The following is a 25,513-nucleotide window of genomic DNA, read 5'->3' on the forward strand; positions in this document are numbered from 1 at the left end:
ATATGTATTAAAAAATGATGACTGTAATAAACAAACATACTCGTATATAAAAAAAGTAAAACTTTAGGATTGCAACCAGAATACATAAAAAAGTATTCTTTCACTTTGGGTATGGAAAAGGAGATCTTAAATAAGACATTTTGTTAAAAAAAAAAAAAACCATAAGACAGAGATGAATAAATGTGATTACATTAGAAATAAACCCTTCTATTCATCAAAAGGCACCATAAAGACATTGAAAAACAGCCTCAAACTTGAAGAAAACAATTGCAAAATTTCTAACAGGTAAGTAAGAAACGAATGCCAACAAATCAATGAAAGGTGAACAGATATCCCAAGAGAAAATGAAAGGAAAATCTGAACCAGCTTTTCAAAGAAAAAGATACATGTGTACCCAATAAACATATGAAAATATGTTCATCCTTATTAGTAATCAAGGGAATGTAACTCAAGATTGCAATGTGATATGCATGCCATGTTGACTGACTGACACAAGTGAGAAGTTTAATAATTTCAAGTGTAAGAGAAGATACGCATTAACAAAACTTTGTATTTATTGCCAGTGGGTGTGTAAATTGGAATGACCATTTTGGAAAACAATTTGTCATTCTCACTAAGGTGAATATTCGCATAGGCAACAATTCAGCCACTCCACTGTTAGGTACACATCCTCAGAGGAACTGCTTTGTGTAGACGACAAAGACAGTTAAGAGAGTATTCATTTCAGCACTTTTTGTAATAAACAACATTTTTTAGAACAGCCTTGGTGTCTGCTAACAGGAGAATGTATAAATACACTGTATTACATTTAAACAGAGAACATAGAAGTAAAAATGGAAATTTCATCACACAGAACAACATGGAAGAGTCTCAGACACAAAACTGTTGGGCAAAATGGGCAAGCCCTAGAAAACTAAATGTTATTTGTTATGATTTGTTTGCAATGCCCAAACAAGCAAAACTGAGCAACATGTTATTTAGATATTCATATGTGTGTGATAAAACATTTTTAAGCAAAGAAATAATCAAGGCAAATTTCTGGATTATGGTTATAGATGTTGGGGAAAAAGTAGGAAGATGTGCTAGAGGATAAGAATACAAAAATGGTCATTTTCCATTAGCTTTGAGATTGGAAATATTGGGCAAACCTATAAATACAGTAGTGCAATCACCACATCCCACTATCCACCCCTAATACCATTAAAAATAAAGCCAAGGAAGGAAGTTTTATTTCAAGAGAAACCAAACATTCTATCAGATTTCCCATATTTTCACTTTGCTTATAATCCATGCAAATGATGGAAGGAGGTACATTCCCTCTCTGATTGATGAAAAGTATCAGTCTTAACCTGCCTTGCCACCCAATACTACTTGCTTGGTATCTTGTGGGCAGTTTAATATAGAAAGTGAAATTAAGTATTTTGTTTTAAAAGGTGCTAGAAATCTTAAATCTGGGTCATTTCCAGCTCCTGCTGGACTACAGGCTGTCTTCCTTCTGGGCAGAGATCCCAGTGGGAAAATATAAATATCTCCTTAAATACCCAAGGGTACTTTAGAGCTTTGAAGATAAGGAGATGTGATTGGTAATGTGTCTTATTAACTTTGGTGCAGATTGAGGTAATGAACTACCTTGCTGATTTAACCATCAGGATGGATGGCCCCTTGTGTCCTCAACGTATCTGAAGGGCACAGCTGGAGAGGCTGAATGTACTGGCTTTACAGGTCACCTTTGCAAAATAAAATGTAGTCTTGCAGCCTGAATTAGGGCTAAAAGCCACTTAGAATAACTGTTAAGCTTAACAGTTTGGAACTTAAAACTACTCTGAAATCACAGAACTCACACTGGCTCTGAAGAGATTACAAACAATAAAGGAAACTTCCATTCAAAATGGTGAATTGAGCTGATGTGATAATCCCTCCACTCCCTCCTTCAGTAGTATTGAAATGCTAGATAAATTATAAAGGAAAATATTTGAGATCATGGCTGTACTATGAAATATGAAAGTCCTTATGCAGCAGAAACAAAGAGGGAAATTAAGCACAGGTAGAAGTGGGGAGGCCAAGCTTACCAAAATACTAGAATATGAGAACAGGATATATGACATAAAAGCTAGCATATTCAACACTAACTTGGGATGAAAAGAGAGGCACTGGTCTCACGCATTTCAGGGAGATGGAAAAGCATAAAGTTGTGTGTCACCTATCCTGAAAACAAGAGCTATTAAAATCCCTACCCACTGGAGTAAAAGGAATTAGCAAGGAGGCTGAGAATCCTTTGGATTTTGGTTGGAAAATAAGGATTCACACACAAAAAGCTGAAACCTAAGTTTATATCACACCTGAGAGTAGAATGTAAGATTTCTAAGACTCTGGTAGAAACATTGGGAAAAAACTCTTAAGGACCAGAGGATAAAGGATGTCTAGTAAAACAATTCCTACTACAGGTGAGCTCAAACATACACAAAAATTACAAGCCATGTGAGGAAATTCCCTGCCATTCAAGACAGTCACTAGTTATACACAATGGTAGAATCCACAAGTTATAATCTAAAGACAGTGCAATTATAAAGAATTTTATAATAAATAAGTTTAGCCTGGTGTTAGAAGTTGTCAGTAGGATCTATTTTTCTTGAGATTGGCAACTAGAGCTCATACTTAAGAAATAAAAGGATTAACTTCCCTGCATTCTATGTTAGAATAGAAACTTCTGCTACATGCTTTCATAAGCTGTGGCTAAAGACAGGGCGCTGATGCAGGGGCAATGGAGGATGTGCAGGGGGGAGAACTGGAAAGTGAGGCAATTCTTTTTTTTTTTTTAAGTTATCTCTACACCCAACATGGGACTCGAACTTACAACCCTGATAAAAAGTCACATGCTCTACCAACTGAGCCAGCCACATGCCTCTGAGGCAATCCTTTTCCCTCAACTTTTTATTGCAGTGTTTAAGAGAAACCCATCTGGTCCCTTTTCTTTAAAGGATCTAAAATAATTTCACTCATGAAATGGGTGGGTACGTTCAGAAAAAGATTGTCGGTATGCATTCCCTCCTGAGCTTCTGGCATGGCCAAAGAGGAATCAAGGACAACTCTTGAAGTTTCTAATTTCTGACAGTTATGGGAGATGGGGATCTGTCCGTGTTTGCAGGCTAAGATGAAATGTGGTGGGGAAGTAAGACTCCAGGGTATCATGGAAACATGGGCTTAAAGGAAGTAACTATCTAGAGAATGTGGTTGAAAGCTACTGGCAAAAGTCAGCCTGAAATTGTGTTGAATACTCCAAGGTACCAAGAATGCAGAGAAGATCCTTTTGGGGATTCACAGTCTATATGAATATGGATCCCCAAAAGACCACACCAAGTCTATGGAGAACAAGCCAGATAAATCAGTGGTGATAACCTACTAAATCTGGTGATAACATATTCATCATAACAGGTGTCTGTGGGTGTTAATGAGAGGGTACAGCAGTTGTGACCAGCAAAGAAAAGGACACTGATATGAAGAGTATACGTTCTCCTCATTAACCTCCCTTAAAGCAACACAATATGATCACTATCCACAAACTTATTGGAAGGGAGGGACTCTACGATCATTGTTTTTCTCACTCCCACCTCTGTATAATTTGCTGAAGCCAGAGATTAGCCTAAACTAATGGAAGATGTTAATAAACTATGAGATCAAAATTTAAATAAGACTAAATTTTAATAATTAAAAGTGAATCAAAAGTCATGGTGTCAGACTGCAAAAGTGATGAGGAAGCCAACTACTAGGCAGAAATTGATGTTTGACATGGTTGGTGACAGTTACTGGGAAACCAAAACTCTTTCATGCTCATGACTCACAGAGACTTCTCAACCAAAAGAACTGCATACGTTTAAATTGTTTCACAAAAGGAATAGAATTAATTTTGCATAACCAGAAGAGTGTATAAAAGAAGAGATAAACTTCAAAATAAGTAAGTAAAATCTCAGGAAATGGAAAATAAGGTTTTGAAAAAATAGAAAATTATAAACACACACATATAGAGGATGATGTGTATATAGAGATGAGTATATTTATATATCAAAGGATGAAATATACAGTAGTCAGTTGAAGAGATCATTTGAGAAATGGAAGACGGATTTCAGAAAAATACACAGAATCCAATAGACAGAAATGGAAATATAGACAATATTAAGGGGAAACCTTTAGATAATAGCATATGGTGACAGATGGTAGCCGCACTTGTAGTGAGCATAGCACAATGTATAGCATTGTTGAATCACTACGCTTACACTTGAAACTACTGTAACACTGTGTTCCACCCTACTCAAACAAATAGAGAGACAGAGAGAGAAAGCAAAATCTGTTGTCTGAGCGTTACAGAAAATAAAAGAAAGAATGGGAAGGGAAGGAAAGGTATGACATGGAGTTTCAGGGAAGTCAGAACTAATTCACTATATGCTCCATGAGGGAGGCACTTTTATTATCTAGGAAATTTCTTTCTGACAATATTTAAATGAAACATTTAAATATTTTCTTCTGTTCTTAATTTCTTTATGTCATTATCATTCTTTGCTTCCTGTTGGCCATGTGGTCCATTTAAAAGATATGCTAATCCCTCAGAAATCTATATTGGGATATGTTTTCTAAAGGAGTCTTTTATTTTTATGTTAATAAAATTTCCAAGACTATTGGACTATCCCTCTATTTCTCATCTGTGATCACACTTATGACCTCTTCTATTTGAAGTTATAAAGCCACCCAGTCCCTTTTTATTTCCTCTCCACTTCGTTGGAATATATATAAATTCTTTATCAACCATATTCACGGAAATGACTCACTTCATGTGGGGGAGGAGGACTTAAAGGCCAGCTAGTGAGCAGTATCTGGCAGCATCAGCTTTTAGTGCTAGGTAAAGTTTTCTGCCCCTGGGCACAATCCTTACTGTTAGTAAACAGTATTTTCACAAGGAGGATCATAATTTATTTTTGATGCAGTAACACAGTAATCATTTGAGACACATGAATTATTTATCAACTATTTCCAGATAAGCATAATCTAAGGGGTAGGAGCATGTGAAGAAGATAAAGCAGCACTTATGATAATAAATATAATGTAAAATGTCCTTCCCAAAGAGCCAGGCAACATGTCCTGTGAAGAACTCTATAGGGCATAGCGGTTATTAAAAACAATTATAATAAAGTACACTTCCCCATGAAATGCCTTTCTAAAATACTTACGATCTTATGCACATTCAAATATATGAAAAAGTAAAGACCGGCTTCTATAAATCTTGAGAAAACCTGTAAGATTTTTGTGACCTAATAATAATGGTAGTAGTAAGAAGAATTAGAATTAGAACTGTTCACATTTACTGAGCACTAGGCTAAGTACCTGAAATAGAAATGCTCAAGCCTAAGTAGTCTTACACCAGTGTTCACGTTCTTAATTGCAGAGCATCATACATGACCATAAACTGACACATAATGAATAAAGATCAAGAAAAGCAACTGACTTCCAAGGTCTTGCATTTTCCATTGAGCCTGGTGCAGAGCCACTGGTAGTTGGTGGTTAGAGTGTCAAGTTCCTTCTGCAAGGCCTCTCGTGCTGCAGGGGGAGCCTCAGCTATGACACTATTGACGGACTCGGTAAGGAGTTTCACTTTTGCTTCTTTTTGCTGGGCCTCTTCCTTAGCTCTCTGAAAAATAAAGAATGCTCTTTCTTAATAGTGAGTGAGGCAATGGCTTTACTTCCAAAATGCATTCCTGTCTATCATATACTTTCTTCCCCACAAGATTCCGGTTAGATCCCTATTAGAAGATGAATCAAAATAAATCCAATGGTGACTATAATAACTTCCGTTAATTTAGGTTTAACTAGAATTTGGAGTCAGAAAGAAAAAAAATATCATCAGAACATAACAGCACTTTACTCAGAATGGTGTGCAAAGCAGTCTACACGTGGGTATGTATTTGTGGTGTGCTCTCTTTCTTTCAAATATAAATGTGTGTGTATGTGTGTATACACATGCCTACACACAGAGAGAGAGACACACACACACACATAAAACAAGAAACAAGTATTTCAGTACTATGTTCAAAAATATCCCATACTCTAGAATTGAAATCATTTCTAAATTACTCAGATGGATGAGTAATATTGAAATCAGTGCAATTATCATTGTTTAAATCGAAAGATAATTGATATAAAAAAGTCTTCTTTTTTTGTTTTTTTTAATTTTTTTTAACATTTTTTTATTTTTGAGACAGAGAGAGACAGAGCATGAACGGGGGAGGGGCAGAGAGAGAGGGAGACACAGAATCTGAAACAGGCTCCAGGCTCTGCACTGTCAGCACAGAGCCTGACGCGGGGCTCGAACTCACAGACCGTGAGATCATGACCTGAGCTGAAGTCGGACGCTTAACCGACTGCGCCACCTAGGCGCCCCTAAAAAAGTCTTCTTAATGCTACATCCAGGACCGTATTTTGACAAAAGAAAGTTCTATTCAGTAACTGAACACATACGACAGAAAGAGAATAGCAGCCTCTGCTAGGAAGGAGGCTACCTGGTACTCAGCCATACCTTTTTGCTCTTCTCAGGTCGAAGTTAAATTGTTTCGCAGAATATCGACATCACGCAAGGCTACTTTGTTACCATTGTGGATCATGACAACAATACCACTATATTCCATAGTCATGTTAGAATACGTACAAAATATAAACACTGTCCAAACCACACAAACCCAAACACTTCCCGGTCCCCATTAATATGACTCTGTGCTGCTTCTTTATCAATTCTACTGCCAAATTTACTCTAGTATTCCTTCATTCCAGGACAGATTTATTAAGCTACCAATCACAGAGTTATTCCCAGGCAGTGACAACATGCAATCCAAAGCAAAGCTCTTCAACTCTCCCTCAAATCATTTCTCCCTCAAATCGTTTAACACCAGCCCAAATCCTACCACAGGTTCTAATATTCTCTGACTCCTACAACCAAGTTAGGTCCATATAATTGGACAAGTTGGGTTTATTACAGAAGTCCTTTCACTGGTTGAAGGCTGTTGGGGGAATGCTAATTTCATCCTACCGAGGCCTGACACATAGGTGGGAAAGGTGGGATTCAGGAAGCACAAAAGCCCTTACATAAAGAAGAACAGGTTCTGGCAGGGGGAAGCTGGACCTACATGCAGGGTAGTGAGTGAGAGTAAGGGGATATGGGTAAAAAATGGACAAGCTCAGCTATAACACAATCCCTCTATGCTTTTGGATTTACTCCCATAATGCCTTAAAAGTATACAATACGATGACAAATCCAAGTTGTTTTGAATACTAAATGATTGCCTTCATTGATTTTAATTTATTTCATTGAAAATTTTAGCTGAAAATTCTCCAATCTGTTTTTGCTATTACTGACCATGAGCTTTGTGTCTATACAAACCGTATTTTGACTACAGTAATTTTAGCATTACAGACAATTCTGACAACATTAATCACTTCGTATATGCTGCTCTGGGCCATGACAGACATGCTGTAGGTGCTACTTTGGTGGTTCTTTAACAAAACCTTGCAGAATATTCAACATGAGAAAAGCGAGTTTCAAAGTGTTTAGGAAAGTCATCCTGGAATCTACATCTTCTTTCTTCTAGTTTATGTTAAGCCCATCTCAAATCCTCCACGAAATGAAGAAGCATGCTGTGCAGTATCCAATGAATGCAATTACATTTCATTCAAGTTACACACAACCCATACAACTACAAAAAACACAGGATGAGAAACATTTCTTTCTTCCTTTGTAGGCTTGCATAAATTCTTTCTTAAACAAGCTTAGAAGCAGGGAAACATTCACAGGAGAAAAGGTGGTAAAATTTTTCCGCCGGAAGAAAAGGTAGAAAACTAAATAATGGTTGGTAGAATTTAGGTAAAATCCTCATCAGAAATTATGTTTTTTCCTCCCTTTGTTTCCATGAACCTAACCATCATATGCACAGACACCTTTCATTGCCAGTATCTCAAATCGGTGGTTCTCAAAATATGGTTCCTTGAAACCACTTTGGAACTTGGTCCCTGGCATCACCTGACAATGTGTTCAAAATAAAAATTCTCAGGTTTTCCTCCAGACTTACTGAATCAGAACTTATGAGGTGGGGCCTAAAAGTCTGTGTCTGAGCAAGTCCTTTAGGTGAACGTGATGCTCACTGAGTTGTAAGAATCACAGTTCTAGTCTGTTACACATACGACAACAGTAAATACATCTTTGTAATTCTGGGAAGCACAAGGACTGGGGTTACGAAAGTGTAGTTAAAAAAATATATAAAGAAGAAAACGTTGAAAGTGAAATATCAGAGATTTTTTTAAAGGTTTAATATAAAGGTTTACCATTTAGACATTGTAGAACTCCAAAAGAATTTTGAAGTCAGGTGTTGTTTATCAAACACTCCCCTAGGTTCTTTTATGTTAATTAAAAGGTTTTATTTATAGGGGCGAAAAGAAGTTACGAAAACAGCACTATCATTTTCATTAAAGCACAGGAAATAGCATAAATACACGGAAGGACACCTCCACTTTTTCCCTGAGTAAATTAGGGAGAGACGTCTGAGTAGGTCTGCCAGTCTCTTTTGACAATGAAGACAAATGTGCTCTCAATGTGAGCATAGGAGGAAGACCGGACAAGGTACCATCACTACCCTCTAACTAGTGAAACAGACCTGAAGGGATTACCTTGATTGGCAGGCAAAAAAAAAAAAAAAAAAAAAAAAAAAAAAAAAAAAAAAAAAAAAAAAAAAAAAAAAAAAAAAAAAAAAAAAAAAAGCAAACAAACGAGAAAATGCATCTTCTTGCCAACTCCCTTGGCTGTTGTTGTCATAGGCTGCCCAAGCGTTTCCTCTTTCCAGTATCACCCCCATACTGGACCGATATGGTAGCTAGATCAGTTATTTCAACAAGTAAATCAAAGTGGACTAATTGGGTTTCTCGTATCGAGAACTGTGTGTAAAAGTTTTAAATATCACACAGTCTGCTCTGTAGCACTGGAAAAAAAAAAGGATCTGGTTAGCCAGATAGGCAAACTGTTCAAGGGGAGAGGGAAGAGGGCCAAAAGAGGGACAGAGCCAAAGAAAGGAACTGGGAGAAGTACAGCAGCTGCACACAAGCTCACTGCTGATTATCTACTTAGGGATCTGGGGCAGTGGCTACATAATATTAGAGGAGACTGTGGAAACAGCCAGGAGGGGATTGAAATGTGAGAGGAAAGCAAACAGGGATGCACATGACTTGAAAAGTAAACAAAACAAAAGAAAAAACAATGTCTTGGAATCTACTTGGGATGGGATGGCATGGGTGGGAATTGAATATATTTTTTACTCTTAATTCTCCCACAGGTAAAGCCTGTGACTATGACTACATTAGTCAACCTACGTGAAGATTTCAGTTTTTGGATCACCAGAGGCCAAGTGTGGACTATTTTGCTTCCAAAGAATCTTCTAGCTCTCACCATCTATAATGATATAATTTCCCTAAGAGTGACCTCCCCACAGTCAAATTTAAAATCATTAGAGTCTCTTGTTTGAAGGCTTACAATGGGTTTCCCCTTTCACTTTTCACGAAAACTCCCCCAAACCCTACTAAATTCCTGTATCAGCAGTTATCTACCAAACCCCTCAAAATCATCTCAGGTCATTTATCCTGTTTTACTCTCTTCAGGCTGGCAGGCTTCTTTCTCTTCCCAATGAGACTTAAGGTCTTTGTAGGAGCTCTTACCTCTGATCGGAATGTGCTTCTATGAGGTTTTTTTAAGGCTTTTTCTTAGGATTCATATCTCAGACTAAAGATAATGTCTCACAAATTCCCTACATGTCAAACCTTTCTAAAATACCATTTCACCGCCTGCAAGTCCCATGTAAACCCTAACTATTTTTTTATTTCACAATCTTGCTTCATGTTTTAGGCAAATTACCATGATCTCAAGAGTTTATTTCTCCATTCAATGCCTGCTCTCCTTCCACTAGAATGTAAGTTCTAAGTCAGGTCACTTTTATGTCTTAGTCACCACCATGTTCATTGTCTAAAATGGTATTTGGCACATAGTAAGTATGCAATTAATGGTTTTTTTGCTTATATGAATAAGTGATACGTAGTATTATTAGATTAGAACAATTTTGTAGCTTTTAATACCCTGAAAACTATCACCGTTTACCCAAATATAGTCTCATATCCTTATATGTTTTAATTTTACTTTGTACATGTGACAAAAACTACATAATCTAGTGATATTTAAACATATCAGTTGTGATGTATTTTCTACCTATAATAACTATTCACCGACTTATATAAATTATATAATAAAGTATATGTAATTAATTTCTTACCATGCAGCATCGATGACAATAATAACTGTAATAATAATTACTTTGTTATGGGTGTCTATTTTTTGCCTGACATTGCTTGAGAACTTTCCTATTTTGTCTTTATAATAGTACTGAATAGCAGGCACTTTGATACCTAGTCCACAAATGAGGGGGTCAAGCCCACTGGGTTTAGGAAACTCAACCATGTTTACCAACAGTTGGCAAGGGAACAAACCAGATTTTAAACACAAGTGTCTGTCTCCATAATGATTTTTTTCTCATGAGGCCATGAGCCAAATATTTATTAATATTTAATGTAGGCTCATGTGGTTACATGATGTGTTACTGCTAGTACAGAAAGATAACAATTATCATTATAGTTACAAATCACTGGAGGCCCACTCTGAGTCAGGCAATTTACTTACATGCAAGTTTCAACTCTCAGTATATACATTCACATTAGAAAATGACATGGTGGGAGACTCTAAAATACAGAGAACAAACCTGGGATTGCTAGGTAGGGTGTTGGTGGGGGGATGGGCTAATGGGTGACAGGTATTAAGAAGGGCATTTGTTGGGATGAGCACTGTGTATTGTATGTAAAGTGACAAATCACTGGGTTCTACTCCTGTAACAAATACTGCACTGTATGTTAACTAACTGGAATCTATATAGATAAATTTAAAATTAAAAAAATCATATGTATGTAAAACTTTAAAATTAAAAAAAAAAAGAAACGAAAATGACATGGTGCAGACACGACAAAGTAGAGATCTCTGAGTTTTCCAAGGCCACTGCATAGATTCTACTTCAGGCCTCACTTCCCAGTCCCTGCTACATACTACTTTCCCTGGTCCCAAATCAACATAAATTTTTATGCTACTGTTTCAGAAGAAGTCCATGTAAACTCAGTGCTTTTTATTCACATTAAAAGCCATCTGTTAAAGCACTTAGTATCCAAATTCTTAGAACCCCCCTTTAAAAATTAACACAGGTTGTTAACTACATTTTCAACTGTCACTGCATTAAGACTTGATATATTTTCAATTTGAATTTTCATCACTGGAAACAGCTAATGTGACAAGCTGATTCCAATATCTTAATACTATATAATTTCATGGGGAAAATGTTCCTTACATTGATAGCCAATATTTATATTTTGACCACAATGCATTAAAAGAAATAAATGTTTCAGAATCCATAATGTGTACTGAACTTGAAGCTGAATTCATTAAAAATAAACCTCCACTATTAAGCCAAGGAAAGAACAGACAGTGCAGAATCACAATGTTAAGCAATGTTGCGTCTTTCTTTTTTTTCTTTCTTTGTTTCATTTTACTTGGTTTATTTTACCTTCATCTCTTCAACTGCAGTCTGTAATTCGTCTGGGGTTTTATATTCAAAATCTCTCTCTAGGTATTCTTCTTCAGCTTGCGTCATCCATTCGTGCATCTCTGACAGATCTTTCTGAAGACTTACAGTTTTATCCAAACCTCCCTTTAAAGCTTCCTTTCTGGCATAGACCTTCCATAAAACAAAGCAACAAGCAAAGCATGAATATGGAAAGTCACAAAACATTGTCATTATATTATTACTCAACAGTCTGTCAATAACTGAAAGTTTAGATAGAAAAGATGAAGTAACAAGTAAAAAAGCTTACATGAATGAGGAAATAACTCATGGCGATTGGTTATACTTAATTTCACATTAGTGTTAAAATAAGATATAGCCATTTACTTGGCATACGTAATAAAATGAACATATTCCCCCTCTGACTATAATTTAGCTGTGTGTGGGGCTATGCTTTTCTGTGAATGAAGAATAGAGAAAAAGACTTTTTCATAATATGTCTCAGTTGGATACATAAATTTATTGGCACGGTTTCTAATGTTCATAAATCTGAGTCTATTCTTCCACTGTATTTTTTAATTTTTTTTTACTCTTCCACTTTAAAGAATGAATCATACAAAACACAGTGTACAAAAAGGGGTATGAATAATTGTAAATATTTATGCCTCCAACATGGAAGTACCCAAATATACAAAACAGTAATATACATAAAGAAACTCATTGATAATAATACAATAACAGTAGGGGACTTTAACAACGCACTTAGATCAGCTATGCAGAAAATCAACAAGGAAACTAGGGCTTTGAATGACACACTGGACAAGATGGATTTAACAGATATATTCAGAACATTCCATCCTAGAACAGCAGAATACACATTCTTTTCAAGTGCACATGGGACACTCTCCAGAATAGAACACATACTAGGTCACAAATCTGGCCTCAACAAATACCAAAACACTGCGCCCATACCATGTATATTTTCTGACCACAAAGCTATGAAACTTGGGGTATGTGGGTGGCTCAGTCAGTTAAGCATCCAACTCTTGACTTCAGCTCAGGTCATGATCTCATGGGTTTGTGGGTTCAAGCCCCGCATCAGACTCCATGCTGGCAGTGTGGAGCCTGCTTGGGACTTTCTCCTTCCCTCTCTCTCTTTGCCCCTTCCCCACTTGTGCTCTCCTTCACTCTCAAAATATAAATAAATAAATAATTTGTTAAAAAAGCAATGAAACTTGAAGTCAACCACAAGAAAAAATTTGGAAAGACCAAAAATACATGGAGGTTAAAGAATATCCTGCTAAAGAATGAATGGGCTAACTGAGAAATTAAAGAAGACAGGAAAAAAAATACATAGAAATAAATGAAAATGAAAACACAATGATCCAAAACCTTTGGGATGCAGCCAAAGCAGTCATTAGAGGCAAGTATTTTAGCAATACTAGCGTACCTCAAGAGGTAAGAAAAATCTCAAATACACAACCTAACCTTACACTTAATGGAGCTAAGGAAAGAACAAATGAAGCCTAAAGCAAGAAGAAGGGAAATAATAAAGAGCAGAAATAAATGGTATAGAAACAAACAAACAAAAAAACCCCCATAGAACAGATCAATGAAATTAGGATCTGGTTCTATGAAAGAAATAATAACATTGATAACCCCCTAGGCAAACTTATCAAAAAGAAAAGAGAAAGGACTCCAAATCACGAATGAGAAAGGAAAAATCACAACACCACAGAAATACAAAGTGGCACGAACACTGTTCATTTCAGCTTTGAAGGTAGCAACATATTAGAAACAAATCCAAATGTGCTTCCACGGAGAGTAAGTTAAATAAATTGTGAGATACACACACACACACACACACACACACACACACACACACAATGGGATACTATCTAGCACCAATACATCTGTACTGAAGTGAAAGTTGTTTAGTATATAATTTCAAGATTAAAAAGCAGGTTGCAAAACATTATGTGTGGTAATAGGAGACTTGTGATTTCAAATCTTCATAGATTCCTGAAGTACTAATTTTTAGAGAAGAATGTATTACTTATTAACCAGAAAAACAGCAAAACTTTAAATATCTAAAATAAAATTGCAAATGCTAATCACTTGTTACAAAGTACCCTGTTGTACCACACTGAGGGAAAAATTTTAATTTGGTACTAGAATGATTATATATTGTGTCTCTTTTACTTAAAAAAAGGAACTCTACTCCAATGTCATCAATTCTTTCCTGTGAAATTAAGTAGAGTTCTATCTTTCAAGTAATGTAATTTTAATTGAACAGTCTTAACATATAATTGATAATTTTAGTATAATAATGCTTTTATGTAATCTACCAAATACTAAATATGTGCAGAACCATATTAATTTTCCTTATTCTTTACAACCATCTTAATCCTAATATAATGATATTAAAACAACTTTCAGTTCTTTACTCTCCTTGGTGATCCACTGAAATGTAAATAATTGCTTCACTGTGACACAGCTAGAACAGTATGCCTAACAGTTATACTAATTAAAGTATAAAGACTATTTACATAATCAATGAGCCTATAATCAGTGTAAGTAAACAGGTAGCTCAATTTCTACTTAGATCATCTGCTATAATCTTTTCAGGAAGTTGGCAAAGTGACAATATTAGAATGACTAATGGAACTTAGCCAAAGACTTATAGTAAAAACAAACAAACAACAAACAAAACCACACACACACATGCTATTAAACTAAACCAGAAGAAAGAAATCAGGACTGATTTTTTTTAAGGAAAACAAGGCAGGAAGTCATTCTGAGGTGACAGCACAAATGTACTGGAAAGAACATCAGCTTTGGAATCAGGATACCTGGACTCAATCAGTAGCAAGTTAAGTGAACCTGAAGACAACACCTCATTTTTCTTTATCTCTGCTCTATAACTAATCTAACAGTTGGACCACACGATTTCCAAGGTCTTTTCAAAGCTTAACATTCCATAGTTCTATGCCTGATCATACAGACATATTAATTTTTTTGTTTCATATTTTAGAAGGGTCTATAAAAAGGTATAGGCAATTTTTCCCTTACCTTTGTCATACTAGTGATGCAAACATTCTAGCCTGAAAGTGTGCAATCTACCCCCACAGTTTAAGATGACGTTGCCACAACTAAGTACAGAACAGAAAGTTCTTCATATTTCCCTGTTCTAGAATTCCTGAACGCAACATTCAGCATTGCCCTTCCTCACTTCACTACCTGCCCTCCACCCCCGGCTCTATTTACATATAATTGACATATAACCCTTTATAAGTTTAAGGTATGCAATGTGATGATTTTATAAATATACATACTGTGAAACAATTACCACAATAGGATTAGTTAACACTTCCATTACCTCACATGATTCCCATTTTTTTTTCTTTTCATGGTAAGAACATTTAAGATCCACTCTCTTACCAACTTACAAGCATATAATGCAGTATTGTTAACTATAGTTACCTGGCTATACATTAGATCTCAAGAACTTATTCAGTGTATAACTAGAAGTTTATAAGATTAGATTGAAATCTCTCCATATGCCCCACCCCCAGCCCTGACAACCACCACCACTACTCTATTCTACAGTTTATCTTTTTTAGATTCCTCATAGAAAATTGTACACTGTTTGGTCTTCTCTGACTCATTTCACGTAGCACAATGCCCTCAAAGTTCATTCAAGTTTTTGCAAAGTGCACGATTTCCTTTCTCATGTCTGAATAATACTCCATTGTAGGTATATATGTAATTACGTATGTACGTGTATACACACACATATATGTATATGTACACCATATCTTCTTTATACAGTCATCCAGTGCTGAACATTAAGGTTGTTCCAGATCTTGACTTTTGTGAATAATACTGTAATGAACGTGGGGGTGCAGATACCTCTTTGAGATTCTGATTTCATTTCCGTTGGAACTATATGCAGAAGTGGGACTGCTGGATAAGATAGCTCTAGTTTTAGTCTTTTTGAGGAATCTCCATATTGTTTTCCATAGTGGTCACACTAATTTACATCCCCATCAACAGTGCACGAGGGTTCCTGTTTTTCCACATGCTCATCAACACTGGCTCTCTCTTGCCTTTTTTGATGACAGCCATTCTAACAGATGTGAGGTCATGTTTCACTGTGGTTTTGATTTGCATTTCCCTGATTAGGGATGCTGAGCATTTTTTCATGTAACTTTTGGCCATTTGTATGTCTTCTTTGGAAAGAGCATCTATTCAGTTTCTCTCCCCATTTTTAAACCAGATTGTGTTTTGCTGAGTTGTACAAGTTCCTTGTATATTTTAGCTAATGACCCCTTATCAGATACACAGTTTGAAAATATTTCCTCCCATTCTGTAGGCTCTCTTTTAATTTTGCTGATTGTTACTTCTGAGGTGCAGATGCTTTTCAGTTTGATGTAGTTCCATTTATTTTTCTTTTGGTGCTTGTGTGTTGGTGTCATATCCAAAAAATCCCTGCCAAGATAAACATCAAAGAACTTTCTCCCTGCGTTTTCCTCTAAGGGTTTCATGGTTTCAGGTATTTTAAGTCTTTAACACATCTTGTCTTAATTTTTGTGGTGTGAGTTACAAATCTAATCACATTCTTCTGTGTGTGATTATCCAGTTTTCCAAATACCACTTATTGAAGAGATCTTATCCTTTTCCTGTTGAGTAAGTCTGACTCCTTCATCAAATATTAGCTGACTGTATACATGAAGGTTTATTTCTGGGTGGTCAATTCTCTTCCACTTCTTTATGTGTCTATTTGTACACCAATGTCGTACTGTTTCTATTGCTAGAGTCTTGTAATTTGGTTTGAAATGAGAAGTATGATGCCTCTGTCGTTCTTTCTCAGGATGGCTTTGGTCATTTGGGGTCTTTTGAGGTTCCACATAAATTTTAGGACAGTTTGTTCTATTTCTGAGAAAAATGTCATTGGATTTTTTTAAATTAATGTTTATTTATTTTTGAGGGGGGGCGGTGCAGAGAGACAGAGACAGAGAGAGAATCCAAAGAAGGCTTCAGGCTCTGAGTTGTCAGTACAGAGCCTGACACAGGGCTCAAACTTACAAACCACAAGATCAGGACCTAAGCCGAAGTCGGATGCTCAACCAACTTAGCCAGCAAGGTGCCCCTGTCGTCAGAGTTTTAATAGGGATTGCAATGACTCTATAAATGGCTTTGGGTAGGATGAACATTTTAACAATATTACGTCTTCTGACCCATGAACACAGGATATCTTTCCATTTATTTGTATTTTCTTCAATTTCTTTAATCAAATCCTATAGTTTGCGTAGTATAGATCTTTCACCTCCTTGGTTAAGCTTGTCCCTTTTGTTTTTGATACTATCACAAACAGGATTGTTTTATTTCTTTTTCAAACATTTTGTTGTTAGTGTATAGAAATATAACTGATTTCCATATAGTTCTATACAATGATTTTGTATACTGCAACTTGACTGAATTTGTTTATTAATTACAACAGTATTTTGGTGGAGTCTTCATGACTTTCTATATATAAGAACACATCACCTAAAAATAGACAGTTTTATTTATTCCCTTCTGATTTGGATGCCTTTCTTTTTCTTTCCTAACTATGTTGGCTAGGATTTCCAGTACTGTGTTAAACAGGAGTGGTAAGAGTGGGCACCCTCATCTTGCTCCTGATCTTCGAGAAAAAGCTTTCTGCTTTGCACTACCCAGTAGGACCCTGGCTGAAAAGTTGTCATATATGGTTTCTTTTTTTTCAACGTTTATTTATTTTTGGGACAGAGAGAGAGCATGAACGGAGGTGGGGCAGAGAGAGAGGGAGACACAGAATCGGAAACAGGCTCCAGGCTCTGAGCCATCAGCCCAGAGCCCGACGCGGGGCTCGAACTCACGGACCGCGAGATCGTGACCTGGCTGAAGTCAGACGCTTAACCGACTGCGCCACCCAGGCGCCCCTGTCATATATGGTTTCTATTATGTTCTGGGGCATTCCTTTTATACTGAATTTATTAAGTTTTTTCATGAAAGTTTGTTGAACTTTGTCAATTGTGTCAAAATTTTTTTCTGCATCTATTTAGATGATATTTTTAAATCTTTCATTCTATTAATGCAGTATATCACAGCATGTAGTATATTTTCATATATTTTCATGTTACCAATTAACATCCTTTAATTTCAGCTTGATCTCCTTTCAGCAGGTGTTCTAAGGCAGGCCTAGTGGTAATGAACTTTCTCAAATTTTGTATGTCTGTCAAAGCCTTTATCTCTTCTTCATTTTTGAAAGACTACTTTGCCAGATAGTGTATTATTGGTTAGCATTTTTTTCTTTTTATTAAAGTTTGTTTATTTGAAAGAGAGATCACAGTAGGAGAGGGGCAGAGAGAGGGAAGGGGACAGAAAGAATCCCAACCAGGCTCCACACTGTGAGCACAGAACCTGACAGATGTGGGGCTCAAACACATGAACTGCAAGATTATGACCTGAGCTGAATGAAGGTGGACGCTTAATGAAATGAGCCACCCCGGGGCTCCAGCAATTTTTTTCTTTCATCACTTTGAATGTATCTTCCCAATATCTCCTGGCCTGTAAGGTTTTGGCTGAGAAATCGGAAGAAAATCTTATGACGTTCCCTTGTAGGCAAAAAAATGTGAAAATAAGTACAGGGAACCTCATTTAAAATGGAGTCAGGAAGACCTGAAGAGAAAGCTGTCACAAATGTACCACCCCCCTTGCAGCCTACATAACCATCAGGAAGAAGGAAGCTCTCTTCTTACCCCAGGAACAATATGCTAACTAATGCCTATAGTCAAGGAGAAACCGCTATAACCTTAAACTCTTTTCTTCTCCAAAAACCTTTTGTTCAAAACAACCTTCCCCAATTTCTCCCTAAAACCTATTAGCAGCTGACCTTGCTTTTGTCTCTTCAGACTTGCTATGGTTTGCCATAGTTTAATTGTCCCAAATTGCATCTCTTCTACTATTCCCAAATAAATTCATTTTGCTAAAAAAAAAAGGGGGGGGGGACTAATTTATTTTTAATGTCTCTTGGGGAATATGTTTTTGAGTTGAATTTTTTTGGTGGCCTATAAGCCTCCAAGATTTAGATGGTCAAATCTCTTTCCAGATTTGAAAAGCTTGCAGCCATAATTTCCATAAATAAGTTCTCTGCCCCCTTCAACTTGATCCATTCTACTGCTAATGCTCTTTATTACATTTTCTGTTTCTTTCATTGTATTCTTCTGCTCTCAGATTTGTGTATTTTTATGATTTCTGTTTCTTTTTTTAAAAATTTTCATTTTGTTCATTTATTACTTTCTTAATTTAATTGAATAGTCTTTATTTTCCTACAGCTCATTGAGTTTCCTTTGAAAAACTATTTTGAAGTATTTATCAGATAAGCTGCAGATATCCTTATCTTTGAGATTGGTTACTGGAAAATTATTATGATCCTTTGGTGGTGTCGTGATTCCTTGACTGTCCATGTGCCTTGAAGCGTGGCAACACTGTCTTTGCATTCACAGTAAAAGTCAGCTCCTCCAGTCTTTACTATCTGCCTTCAGAAGATAAATACCTTCTGTCAACCTTGTTAGGGATTCTGAGGCTATCTGAGGCTTCTATGAATATGAATGTTCCACAATTCTTGTTCCCTCCTGTGGGAGAATTCTTACCCTTATATGGCTTCCCTTCATCCTGCAAAAACCATACTAGGTATTGACAGCCTCCCTTTTGCTTTCCCGAGAGTGGGGCTAAATGTTCAGGTGTGTGGTCTCTCCAAGACTTGCAGATTTAGACCAACCTTCTGTGCATGCTCATTAGCATCGTACAAAAGCTCACCCTTGTCACCAGCCAGAGTATGCACAGGGAGCCAGCCAAAGGGTGGGGATGCAAGTGGGTGTGGCATGAAGGGCAGTCGTGGTGCTGTGGGAAGTTGGAGAAAACACTGACCCCAGTGGCTGGTAGGCAGAACTCCTGATGGAGTCAGTGATATTCTTACCATCCGTGTACTTGTAATACAGTTTCCAGCCCTGGTTGCTGTTCTCCCAGCTGCTCACTACCCCAAACTGGTGGAGCTCTGTACTGTGGATGAAGGACAGAGAAATGTTCTTCTTTGTTTAACACCCCCGCATGGCTGTGAAGCTGGGCACTCACTCCCATGGTCTCACTTTTCTGCACAGGAGAAACCAGGGTTCTGGTAAGAGCTCTCTTGGCACTGACCTGTGTCATCTTGGAGAAGGAATGATGCAGGTAAAGTCAGACCTTTCCTCAAACCTCTCCAATGCATCCAGTCTCAGATTTTTTTGGTTTCAAGAGTATATTTGATCTTCTCCACTTGACTCTTGGACCTACAAAATGGCTCCACTTTCTGTGGGTGGTTTTCTAAGTCAGTGTTCTCCAGGGGCTATCAGACCATGGCTGAAAATGGCTGGAGAAGGTTCATGGACTACTGCAAGGTCAACAGGCAGTAGACCCTATGGAGAGGGTGAGAATCCTCCCAAGTACCTTGGCATATGGTGCTGGATCATACACCATCCACAAAGGCACAGGGAGACAAGAAGACTTGACTTAAGAGTTTGGGCTTGGATAAATGGAAAGATGAAGTTTCATTTATTCTTCCAGGATGACTACTAGAATAGGAAACTGAGGAGTATATAAGGAATTAGGGTCAGATGCTAGATTTAATGTATCTATGCATCAATACAGAGGTATTGAGTCAGAAGATGGATATACAGATCTAGGATTTAGGAAAAAGTCCAAATTATAAGAAAATTGTGGAAGCAATAACTTACACGTAACATTTAAAGCCATAAAGCTGAATGAGTTTACCTAGAGATTTAGTGGTGATAAGGAACAGAAGAAGTCCAAAGATGGAGCCCTAGAATGATTTCAAGTTTAGAGGTCAAGGCAAAGGAACCACTAAAGGTATTTATAGTGGTCATGGAAACTGAAGGCAAACTAAGAAAGAACCAAGAGAAAAAGATGATAGAGAAGCCAATCAAACAAAGATAAAGAGTAAATAATGGATTTAATGATGTGAATTCACTAGTGACTGTGACAAAAATTGCTTCAGTGAGTGGTGAGGATGAAAACTTGATTAGGGGGCATTCAAGACAGAACAGGACAAGTGGTATGGAAAGAGTTTCTCTAAAGAACAAAAATGGAGAAGTGGCTGGAGGGAATGTGAAGCAAAGGTTTTTGTTTGTTTGTTTGTTTGTTTGTTTGTTTGTTTTAGACTTTATTTTTATGTAATCTCTACACCCAATGTGGGGCTAGAACTTACAACCCCAAGATCAAGAGTCACACATTTCACTGACTGATCCAGCCAGGCACCCCAAGGGGGTGTCTTTTTTAATGATAGGAAACATTACAGAATAATTTCCTACTGATGGAAATGATCTAGTAGAGGAAAGAAATACATTTTTTTCTTTAAAAGTTTATTTATTAATTTTGAGAGAGAGAGAGAGAGCGTGAGAGTGAGCATTCAAGCGGGGTAGGGGCTAACAGAGAGGGAGAGAGTGAGATTTCCAAGCAGGCTCCACAGTCTCATTGCAGAGACCGATGCGGGGTTTGAGATCACGAACCACAAGTTCATGATGTAAGTCAAAAATCAAGAGGCAGACACTTACCTGACTAAGCCACCTACACACCCTGAAATATACTGCTGATGTAGGTGGTAGGGGATGTTTAACAGGTGACTTAATATCTGTGCTGAAAAAAGAGGATGGTATGCAACATATAAGTGGAAAGGCTCATCTTACATAGGAGTATACACAGGTCACTCATGTTAACAATGGGAAAACAGAGTCATTAACTAACGTGCAAGTCAGTGGGAGTAGATGCAAGCTCCCTTCTAAATGTTTCTATTTTTTTCATTGAAACACAAAGCTAGTTAACTGCCATACAGGAAGGAGAGAAGAAGAACTGGCAGAGATCTGCAAAAAGAAATTTGTGAAATACTCATCAGAGGGGTGGGGCTGTGAATGGATATGAATAATGCAGTAAGATTACCAATAACCACCAAGGGGCTATTTAAAGTTTGCACTCATGATTTCCAAATGAGACTAGCTAGTTATGATATGTGTTTTCCTCCAGCCATGTTCATCCTTCCTGGTACTGGCACAGCATCAACTGAAAAATGGATCTGATCTGACCTTATATCCATGTAGGATACTGTCACATGGATATAATATAGAAAGACAGGAGAGGACAGGAGAGTTGAGGGAAAACACAAGGGGTGCTTTTAATGATGGATTATAGAATCAACTTTGAGTAAGGAATGGCCAAGACAAGATTAAATGCTTTTCTAATGAGAAGCTGGTAAGATCACTGCATTATGCATTCCATTAGGAAGGAAGAATTTTTGAGGTTGGATTACTGAGGGAATGAGCTGGAAATTAAGGTGCTGATGGTTGGAGAGTAGGGTACCTGAGGTTGAAATTATGGAGAAGTATCTGGTAATGACAATGTTTAGGTTACGGGGCTGAGACCGGGTAGCTAAGGTAGAATAGAAGACACAATCATTAGAGGAGCTTTCAAGGTAGTGAAGGCTGGAAGAATCGTCCAAGAAAATATTGAAATCAGGAAGAATTATGACAGTAATGACAGTAAGTCCGTTGCTAAAATATTCAAGAAATAAGGAAGAGTGACTGAGGGATCTGTGGATGATTGTACCCAAAATATGCATTGAATGAGAAAAAGACAGTGATTTGCAACTTATGACAATGACATCCTTCTAATCTCTAGACCCAGTGTTTCTTGGTAACTACTATAAATTTAGAGCTGCTAATTAAAAAAATATATTTATGCACTAATTATTTAGAAATGACACGTGTTTTATAATTTTATATATGCAGGTTTATGTCTATTTTATGTCTGCTTATTTTATTTACCACGCATGTACATAGTGGTTACTCTGTGCTAGGTACTCGTCTACATACTTTACAAGATTAACTCATTTGATCAATATTATAAAATTCTTATGAAGTAGGCATTAATATCATCACATTCTCAATACCAGGAAACTGAAGCACGGAGAGATTAAGCAACTTTTCCAGTACCACACACGTAGGTTATGGTGGGGGCAAGATCTAAACTGAGGCGTTATGGTTCCAGAGCTCCTGGTCTTACTATGTTTGCTCTGAAACCATGAGAAATCCTTCTCCATCCTTAAGAGTTTTTGATTTTATCAGCCAAGCATTTCAGGGAAGTGAGCCTCGGAAATCTTTTCACTGTGAGATGGGAGTTACCTTATATAAATGACATCTCTGTCTTTATTATTTTTTTTTAATTTTTTTTCAACGTTTTTATTTATTTCTGGGACAGAGAGAGAGACAGAGCATGAACGGGGGAGGGGCAGAGAGAGAGGGAGACACAGAATCGGAAACAGGCTCCAGGCTCCGAGCCATCAGCCCAGAGCCCGACGCGGGGCTCGAACTCACGGACCGCGAGATCGTGACCTGGCTGAAGTCGGACGCTTAACCGACTGCGCCACCCAGGCGCCCCGACATCTCTGTCTTTATATACATAGTTTATACGCCCAGTTCAAGATGTACTTCTAATTGTCTATTTCTCCAAAGTAAACACGACCAAAATGGAAGTACTGAGTAGTCTACTAAGCTAGTCAATTCTGTTCCCTCTTCAGGCCCAAGTCTTTCTTTCATTAGTTAAAGGCATTGTGGCCGACTCTGTTGTGTAACACAGGAAACTGAAAACATTTTGATTCCTCCTTGACTCTCTGGACTCTTTACCAGCAAGCACTCTTTACCAGCAAATACTGTCATTTCCAAAAGGATCTGATTAAAAGAAGAAAGGAACGTGTCATGTTAGAAAAATAATAACAGTCAAAGGTGGGTATGAGTGTAGAATCCATAATCAAAAATATAACAAGGAAGAATTTGCCTAATTGGCAAAAAGACAGATAAAAGCTAAGACTACATTATATAAACATAACGCTGAGCACACTGAGTGAAATAACCTTACTGGAGACAGCTCTTGCTGGAAAGAGTTTCAACAAAGTTTGAATCACACGAGCACTTTGGTCCAGTTTTCCCTGAACAACATATCCCTTCCACACAATATTTGCTATATAATGAGAAAATACACATAAACAGTAATGAGAGACAGAACAACAAGCATTAAAGTGATCTCCATCTCTACTGACGATTTTGGAAAAAATCGGGAGAGGTTTGGACAGTGAACCAAACATAATGTCACCAGAGGATGACGTATTTCAAATTTCTTGTCTTTCCATCTCCACTCATGCCCTTCCTGTCCTTTGCCAGGAGTACTTTCTATCTGGCCAACTGCGGTTCTTGGCTTTTTCCGCTTGTGCCATTTCCAGCCATTCTTCATAGAATAGGAACATAGAGAAAAGTTTTAAACAGCCACTTGAGATGATGCCACTTCTGTATCTGGAAGCTTAATACCTTCCCAATGCACTTAACGTGCATACTAAGTCCTCACTATGACTCATGAGACCATTCACGACTTATTTCCCCCTGGTTTTCTCCTGGCTCATACTGCCCCACTTAGAGAGGCTTCCCTTCTATTCCGCATACATGCTCACTCTTCTCCCCTGCCTCAGCACTTTTTCCCACTTCATCTCAGATCCACACTTTCCCTAGTCCCCATGTCAAAGTGCCAGGTTCTTTGCACTAATCAGATGTCAGCTTTCATTCCACCTCTTCAGAAAAGACTTAACTGTCTACCCAACAAAAAGCAGGCTCCCTGCTCCTTTACTCTCATTCAGGGCATTCGGAATGCTTCCTTCAGAGAATCTGTCGACATGAAAATTAGGCATTTGTTCAATATTATGTTAATTCATTTACTTTCCATCTTCTCTACTAAACTATACCCACCATGAAGATAGATATTTATCAAGTTTATTTTCTTCCCTACTTAACATCTGTTACAAAATGTTTAATAATATATACTGAAATATTCTAATAAGTAATTAAGAAATCCTAAAAATGTTTCTCTAAAAATTATGTAATTGTATGTATATTAGTTTCTTTAATAACCACATAACAAAATAATGTAAAGATATGTATAATTATGAAATCCTTCCCTTCCTCCTTTCTTCTTTCCAGTATGGTCTACCAACTTGTGAGTTATTTGAATGATGATTATCCTTTATTTTAGAAATAACTAAAATTTTGGGATTTTTTTTTTAGTTTTTATAAATTTATTTTGATAGAGAGTGCACACATGCATGCAAATAGAGGAGAGGCAGACAGAGAGAGAATCCCAAGCAGGCTCCACACTCTCAGCACAGAGCCTGATGTGGGGCTCAAATCCATGAACCATGCAATCATGACCTGAGCCAAAACCAAGAATTGGACACTTAACTGACTGAGCCACCCAGGAACCCCTAAAATATTGGGGTTTTTTATTTGGATACCAAACTTTTAGAATTTAAAAAGCCAACAATTTTATACCAACAAAATCAAATCATGGGATCTCAAAGGATCTCCAAGTATATCAGACATTTGGACAATTTTGTCTCTAATTGTTTTTTTTTTCAGATTCTGGCATCTAAAAACAAATGAGTTAATTTTAACCCAAGAAAGAACATCACACCCCATTTTGTGTGTAGCCATTTCTATAATGCATGGATTTACAGTTTCCAGTGCTCTCTGGAGCCCTGAACTGGGCCCAATACTCAAGCTTGGCTTCCATACTTTTACTGTATTGTCTGACTTCTGTTCTGGATTGCATGATACCTTTCTTAAGAAACACAGATCACTTGCCCATAAGATCAGAGCATACACAGTGTGATACATTCCATGGAGAACCAAAGAGATGTAAAATATTCTAGGATGTGATGAAAACAC

General features: G+C 37.2%; 1 protein-coding gene across 6 annotated transcripts in view; it reads right to left on the reverse strand.

The window, feature by feature from the left end:
• Positions 1-25,513, reverse strand: part of DMD (dystrophin) — a 2,018,590-nt gene that overhangs the window by 1,274,941 nt on the left and 718,136 nt on the right. For all 6 annotated transcript variants that reach the window (XM_043570319.1, XM_043570321.1, XM_043570317.1 and 3 more), the window contains exons 26-27: positions 11,679-11,849; positions 5,495-5,677 (exon numbers count right to left, since the gene is read on the reverse strand). In XM_043570319.1, coding sequence (XP_043426254.1) covers positions 5,495-5,677; positions 11,679-11,849 — 354 coding nt within the window. The remainder of the gene's footprint in view (positions 1-5,494; positions 5,678-11,678; positions 11,850-25,513) is intronic.

The sequence above is a fragment of the Prionailurus bengalensis genome, chromosome X (assembly GCF_016509475.1).
Source record: "Prionailurus bengalensis isolate Pbe53 chromosome X, Fcat_Pben_1.1_paternal_pri, whole genome shotgun sequence".
Classification (NCBI taxonomy): domain Eukaryota; kingdom Metazoa; phylum Chordata; class Mammalia; order Carnivora; family Felidae; genus Prionailurus; species Prionailurus bengalensis.